Below are 7978 nucleotides of genomic sequence, written 5' to 3'. Positions count from 1 at the left end.
GACAGACGGGGCTACATTTGTACCTTAACCAGAGAGAATAAATGTTTTCTTCCGTAATCCTTGTGCCTCCTCACACTCATTACAAAGAGACTGGACTAGGCTTCTGGGAGCCACCATGGGATGGGATAGAGGAATTAGGACAGAAGAGCTGAGACAGAAAGCAAGAGTTGTATGAGGTCACCCTGACTCCTGAAACGCCCTGAGATTGGGACCAGAGCAAACAGCTAGTACTTCTGAAATTAGAAATTAACCTCTGATAGTTAACGGATGTGATTTTTTTGCCAAATGAACCATATTCTTAGAATGAATGTGAGGCCTCTTCTTCTTCATTTCTCACGGGGCCTGTCTAAGCACATCTATGGGAGAAACATTCCAATGGCATCCTAAAGGAGAGGATGTCATGGAAGCTAGGCTCTGCAGAAAAGGGCTGTGGCCCTCTAGTTAACACTCCAATAAATCGTGGCCCTTGATAGAAATAGTCCTGAGTGGCTGTGGAAGATCTATTTCAAATAAAGAGTTACAAGGATTCAATAATAATGACAGCAGGGGCATCACTCGCTCATACTCTGCCTTCATGGGAACTAGCAAAGGATCCTCTTTATTCAAGGCACTTCTGTCAGAGAAACACCAGGAACAAATACACAACATCCTGTTTATTTGAACACAGCTTCGGGATGGATTTCTAGCTGCGGGATGTGTGGCCGTGTGGTATCTATAGGCCACTGAGGCTGCAAAGAAGATGGAAATGGGTAACAAGGCAGCCACACATCTGACAGGCCAGTAGTAGGGACGGCAGCATTACCGGGCAAAGTGAGAGGACAGCAGGGACCACCTCCCCACCGAAGACAAGCCCAGGGTTGGCTGGTGAGCCCCTCTCAGTCCTTCTCTTCCCCATGGGTGATGATGTGCACCAGGTTCTTATAGTCCAAGTTGCCAGTCACATCTGGGGGGAAGGCGGCGAACATCTGATCAATCTGTAATGAGGCAGCAGCACGTGCTCAGTGTGACGGGAGGGAAAGCAAGAGGGACCACTGTGTGCAGGTCCCTGTGCCAAGCCAGAGGCAGCAGGCCTGGGGTGGGTGTGGGGACACGACGCTCAGTTCCCCCTCCAGGAAGGCCTTGTTACCCCACTGCTGCATAGAGCTGTCAGCCCCAAGGTCATGGCCTTCCTGGACGGGGCAGCCCACAGCCAACTGATCAGGATGGGATCCAATCTGGGGGCCTCTCTCCATGGCTCCCTGGGAGGTTTGGTGCAGCCAAGACACTCTTTGGGCCTGAGCTGGGGGTCAGCAGCTCCCTCCGTGCCTCCCTCCTTCCTTGCCCTTCCTTGCTTTTCTGCAGGTGCTGACCCCATGGGCTGTCCTGCGGGGATGTTCTTGGGAACCCAGCCCACAGCAGGTAAAGCGAGGATGACAAATGCATGTGCACAAAGGGGCTGAGCAGGTTGTGTAAGGGAGCAAGGGGGCCTGGTGGGGACTGTGGCTAAAAACAGTCATACAACCCATCCAGGCAGAACCAGCCAAATGCAGCCAAATGCGCTAGGAGGTCAGACTTTTTGAGGGAATCTGACTCTTGGAGGGAAACAAGAAATCTAGATTTTTTTTTTTCAACATGCAATTTCCACATTTAAAAAGTATAGACTAGTTATTTTTTAAAATATCTCTCAGCCGGGGTGCCTGGGTGGCTCAGTGGGTTAAGCCTCTGCCTTTGGCTCAGGTCATGGTCTCAGGGTACTGGGATTGAGCCCTGCATCGGGCTTTCTGCTCGGCAGGAGACCTACTTCCCCACCCCCTCTCTGCCTGCCTCTATGCCTACTTGTGATCTCACTCTCTCTGTCAAATAAATAAATAAAATCTTAAAAAAAAATAAAATACCTCTTAACCAATACTAGCTAACACTTAACACTGTCCTTGTCATATACTTCAACACTTTATACATCTTAACTGGTTTAATCCTCACAGCATACTACCAGGAAAGTTTTATTACCCTCCCCACTTTATAGATGAGGGAACTGAGGCACAGGGAGGTTAAAGAGCTTGACCCAAGTCACCAAGCTGGTAGGAGGTGAAGGCAGGCTCTTTCAAGTGCTTGAGTTTCAGGGGGAAACCTAAATACAGTGTTTAGTGAAATGTGGAAACTGATGGCTTCAAGCCTGAGAAGGGGTTATTTTAAATACTTCACTAATAATATCAACAGGGCCGTTGATATTATTAACAGGACTTTGGGCAAATTAGCAAAAGTGCCCCTTCTTCCAGGCATATTACTGCCTCCTACCAGAAAAAGTCATATATACGGCTTAAAATACATATATATATATATATATATATATATATATATGTGTGTGTGTATAATAATATATAAATATATATATAAAACAACGGACACTTTACTGCCATCTGCTGGAACACAACTGAAACCAGCAGATAACTGGGTAGTGTATTTTACGAGCATAACAGCCAGAAGAATTGCACAGTGTGGAACCTACATGACAGTATGTGGCCCCCTGCAAATGACCCTCACTCCATCAGGAAATTGGTGCTCAAACCAGGGCTCCGAGCACTGTGAAGAAGGTGGACCTAAAGTCAGACAGAACTAGGTTTGAATCTAGACCCCCGCATTTAGCTCTGGTGATGTCCTTTCAGGCAAGTGACTAACTTCCCTGCGCCTCAGTTTCCCCATCTATAAAGGGACAATACTCGTAGTCCCTACTTCATAGGGTGCTTGAGAGAATGATATGAGGTAAAGGGCCCAGAAGCAGGGTCTCTGTCAGTGTGGGGTCAGGGGTGTTTTAAGAAAAAGAGGGTCACACAGGAGCTAAGGTGATTGTGTGTCCAAGATGCCATTACCTCCTCTTTGGAAAATCTCTCTGCCTGTGTGGTCAGCATCTCCCGAATGCTGCCAAGAGAAAACAGCAGTTGTTGGCACCAAGTGTGTCTGTGGGAAGCAGGGAACCCCCATGTTTTCCCCTACACATCCTACTCACTAATCAGCCTTGAGTACTCCTTTGCCTTCAGGGTCAAAAACTTTGAATGCGTTGAGAATGGTCTCTTCGGGGTCTGCCCCTGAAAGAGAGAACAGAGTTGAACATGCCGTGGGTGGCTGGGGACCCATGGTACCCCAGGAGGCAGGGCCCAGCTCCCTCCAAAGATGGAGGGGCCAAACCCAGGCTGTTTTGCTTGGAGGAAAGGCCCTGCCTTCCTCTGAGCGCTGAACCTTGGTAATCAGAAAGAGTGGGCTGGGAATCCAGTCACTTCTGAGCAAACCCGTGCTGAAACGTGAATCTAGATTTAGAAAGACTGGGATTTGAATCATAACTCCAGCACTTGCTAGCTGTGTGGCTGTAGGCAAGTGGCTTTCCATCTCTGAACCTTAGACCAAGGGTAAGAAGAGAACCTACCTCCTAGAGGCTAAACGAGGGAATGCATCCAACGTGTGAGGCATGAGGTCTGGCTCAGGGTAAGCCTTGGAGCAATGGGATCTGCTGCTTTTATTCCCGCCCCCCCCTGCAGGGTTCCTCTGCCTTCATCTCCTGCCAACCCTTGTCTGCCCTCCTGGTGCCCCTCATGCCCAAAGATGAAAATACACACACACACACACACACACACAGATGCACAAATGCAGACACACACGAATATACATATATGGACTTACACATGAACTTACCCTTAAGTTTCTCCCCAAACATTGTTAGGAACACAGTAAAGTTAATTGGACCTGGAGCTTCCTTGAGCATTTCATCAATTTCCTCATTTTTCACGTTCATACGCCCTACATCAAGAAACACACAGAGCCCCCCAGGCTGGGTCAGAAGTAGCTCTGAGGACCCTGGCATCTGCCCTCATAATTACACTGTAGGGAATCTAGAATAGGGACAATCAGAGATGGAGTGGGCACGATCAGATTCACTGGAAAAGATGTTCTCCACAGTGTCATTTATAATAGCCAGACAGCTGGAAACAACCCAAACATCCAATGAGGGGAGGGGCTAGCTATTTTTATAATAGTGTCTTCAGAACCCAGAACATTTTAAACAGATATTTTAACTTTTTACTTAAATGGGAAATGCTCATATTATAAATTATCCCTCTCAGTTGGAGGTGAGAGAGACAGATCAGAATCACCGGAGGGAACTTTTTCTGATGATAATTGCTGTAACCCACACAGCCTTGGAGATTCTGATATTAGCATTGGCCACAAGCCCATATAGCGCCTTTGTGCAAATTTTTAAAAGCCACTCCTTCTTAAGATAATTTATGTTTTAAATATAAAAATCTGCAGTGGCTTCAGACATGAATAGTAATCTATAGAATGGTGTAGTGCACATCCTGCACAGCTGTTCATGGTGGCCCTGAGTTCTGGGAGTGGGAGTGGAGAGGGGTGAGTGGTTGCAGGTTGGACACATATATTTTGAAAAAGCTCCATATACTCATGCTCACACTGTTGAGATGCTAAAGAGGTGAATCCAAAATAGAATGATTCTAATCTTAAAACAACCACAACAAAAAACCCACAAAAAACCAGATGTACCTAGAAAAGACTTAGAGGCTGAAATGTAACAGTGGAATGTGACCTAATGGTTAAGTTTTCTTTATACTTTTCTCAATTTTGCAAATTTTCTACAGCGAGCTGGCATTGCATTCAAAATCACACACACATAAAAAAATTTTTTAAGAAAAATGAAAAATATGTCAAGACACTTAAAGCCTCAACACTTTGCTGTCTTCCGAAGCTTGTCTTAAAGGCCAGCCATGATTGAGCTGTTTCTTTGAAAAATGACAAGCTCTTGACCTTTACAGTGGTCCTCCCTCCCGAGGGGTGGGAGGGATAAGGAGACCCTCCTGCGGGCCTGGCAGGGGGACATACCAAGAGCAGCAAAGGTGTCCCTCAAATCATTCTTGTCGATGAAGCCATCCCTGTTCTGGTCCATGATGGTGAAGGCCTGTGAAAGGGGGAGGTTGGTTGGTCAGCCCAGGAGAAGTTGAATGGAGGAGCCCAAGAGATTGGGCTATAGACTGGGGGAAAGGAGATTCTGGGATTCAGGGAGCATGAAGGCCATGAGATCGAGAATCAAAAATTGGAAACTGTCTGGCCGTTCCTTAAGATGTTAGGCATAGAGTTACCATAGGATTCAGTAACTCCAGGGCTAGGCGTTTACCCAAGAGAACTGAAAACATCTGTCCCCATGGAAACCTGTGTCTGAACGACCTAGCAGCTTTATTTACAATAGCCCCAACCTGGAAACCGCCCACGTGACCATCAACTGATGATGGATCCACCGTGGTCCAGCCCCGTGATGGACCCCTCCTGAGCGAGAAGAAGGAAGGAGAGCCTGACACCTGCTGGAACACGGGACACGGAGGAGGCCTGGCTCAGGACACTGAGTGAGAGAAGCCACGGCAAAAGGCCACGTGCTGTACGATGCATTTCCACGAAATGCCCAGAACAGGCAAATTCATGGGGACAGAAAACAGATGGGCGGTGGCCAGAGGCTGGGGGAGGGGGGCAAGGGGAGTGACTGCTAATGGCTACGTGGTTTCTTTCTGGGGTGAGGAAAATGTTTGGAAGTCACAGCTCTGCGACTTCAGTAAATAACCACCGAATTGTGCTCGTAGCATACAAAGGTGAATTTGGGATTGTGTGAATTACATCTCCACGAAATTGTTATTTAAAAAATCAAGTTAATACCCGGGTCTCCTCCCCCACCCCGACCCCTACCACCAGAGCCCAGTTAGCTATAAAACGGGGCTGGTAATCTTTCCCAGGGAGCACCCATGAACACTCCCAAGAGCCTTTTAAATGCCCAGGTCAATTTACAAACGACTAATCCTTTGCATGGTTTTTTGAGTTCTTTGCAGCTGTTTCTGAAAGTATTTGCGCCCCCTGCCCATGCCCTCCAGCAGCTGATCTCATTCAGAGATTGAGACAGGATGAGGGGGAAGGGGCATGGCGTCTTCTACCTGCAAGGTGACAATTTCAAGTTCAGATATGAATATTTCGTCCTGGGAATTCTTTCCCTGGTGGCCTATGGGACACAACATTCCTGTGATCGGAACATTAGTGAGGACAAAAGGGTACAAGTGTTCACGTCCCACTTGGAGCCCCAAATTGTTTCCCTTTTGATACAGAGCCCACCTGTCTCTGCGGTGTATTTTCCTCTAAAGGCCCAGGTGGAAGTGTGGATGACTCAGTGTGAGCCATCACGACTGCTGGAAAATTAATTCAGAGTCTATCCTTCTAAGCCTGCGGGCAGTGGCTTAATTTGGCCTAATTGGTACTTAGGTTTACTTAATAAGGCTCACTCCCATAGAATGCGATGGCGTTTCCACCTGGCTAGTGTTCAACAATGGGGGACTATATAATTTAAGATCCAAGAGATACTCTTTATCATCTCTCAGTTTGGCAGAAATAATATTTTAGGCTATAAATATCCAATGTTGATGGAGGTATAGGGGGGAAAATGGCACTTTTTCCTTTTGAAAAGGCTGATGGGGGCAGGTATTAGTACAGCATTTCTAGAGGGCTGTTGGTCTGGTTTTTAGTTCCTTGACCCAGCAGTTCTGCTTTTAGGAATTTACCCCAAGAAAACAAGCAAAGATGTGTTATTCATAATCGTAAAACAGTCTAAACAAAGGTAACCTGCAACCGTAGGGAGTGGTTTCAATAAATGATAGAAAATGTTGATGAGGAATTGCCCAAAGAAAAATAGCAAAATAGTTTAAAAGTATATACGCGCAATACAAAAATGACAATATCAGAATGTTAACTGATTATGTCTGGGTGGTGAAATTGTAGGTCGTTTTTATGTTCTTCTTTGTGCTTTTCTGAATCCCCCACACCCCCCCGCCAATATTTTCCACAAGAAACGTGCTTTGCTTTGATGATCGAAAAAAATATTAAAAATTTCTTTAAATAGTCCACGCACATGTTGAGGCGGGATCTGGCGTTGTTTGGAGGATTAAAAACATCTAGCCCAGAGGTTCCTGCCGGGAGTATTCTCTCTAACAGGTGGGAATCTCCCTCTGGGCGGATTTTTCAACAGCTGCACCCACCTCCTTAAATTCCTGGATCTGGGTCTGTTCGAACATGGAGAACACGTTGGAATTGGCGCCTTCTGCTCTCTTCTTGGCTTTCTTTGGTGCCTGGAGGGGGTTGCGAGGGAGCATCAGTGAAAGGAGTCAGAAAGCTGGGGAGTTAGAGTACTAGGTCAGGTGATCTTATCTCTGAGCGGGCCTCAGCTGCTCATCTGTGAAATGGGAGTATGAGGCCCACACTCATCTCCAAACCGCGATATTGGAGGGATCAGAGGACACGGAATAATGTGTCCCTAAGCACACTGGTTCTGCTGGAGCTGTAAGCCTTGCAGAACCTCCTTTCCAAACTAGGGGAGGTGGGGAAGCGTCTCGGTCTCCGGGAAGGAGGCAACACTTTCGGACCAGCCCCAGCAAGATCCAGCCGCCTTTGTTTCCGTGCATGTCACAAAATTTCCGTAATGCACAGAAGGAGGATTGATTGGAGAGGGGGGAACATCATGCTCGCTAAACCATGAGGGACACCCTTATGAAATGACACTTTTTCAGGGTGTTAAAGCCCACTGCTCCCTCCTCCCCCATTCTCCTTTGATCCGGGTGGCAGCGAAATCTCCAAATCTCTGCTCTAAATGTTCTGTCCTTGCATAGGCAAACAGTGCAGAGAAGAGCGGAGTTAACTTTTGTCCCCACCCTGCCCCATGTGAAATAGAGCAAATGCTTGAACACCATCCATACGTGAATTAATTTAATCCCCCAGTCAACTAGATGCGATTTTTTGGTAAAGATTTTATTTATTTATTTGAGAGAGAGAGAGACAGGTTCCCCACTGAGGGGGAGTTCTACTCGGACCTTGATCCCTGGACCCCTGGGATCATGACCTGAGCCGAAGGCAGACGCTTAACTGACTGAGCCACCCAGGCGCCCCTACTACTACCATAGCCATTTTACTG

General features: G+C 47.0%; 1 protein-coding gene across 1 annotated transcript; it reads right to left on the bottom strand.

The window, feature by feature from the left end:
• Positions 1–875: 875 nt before the first annotated feature.
• Positions 876–7133, bottom strand: MYL2 (myosin light chain 2). The gene is made up of 6 exons (XM_044241110.1): positions 7050–7133; positions 4864–4939; positions 3664–3768; positions 2984–3062; positions 2847–2895; positions 876–974 (listed from the first exon to the last, which is right to left on the bottom strand). The coding sequence occupies exons 1-6, from the start codon at positions 7083–7085 to the stop codon at positions 876–878; spliced, it is 444 nt and encodes a 147-aa protein (XP_044097045.1). The 5' UTR covers positions 7086–7133.
• Positions 7134–7978: the final 845 nt, after the last annotated feature.

Source organism: Neovison vison, chromosome 3, assembly GCF_020171115.1.
Source record: "Neovison vison isolate M4711 chromosome 3, ASM_NN_V1, whole genome shotgun sequence".
Taxonomy (NCBI): domain Eukaryota; kingdom Metazoa; phylum Chordata; class Mammalia; order Carnivora; family Mustelidae; genus Neogale; species Neogale vison.
Note: the sequence above shows the minus strand (reverse complement) of the source record. Positions and strands in the feature narration are given on the sequence as shown.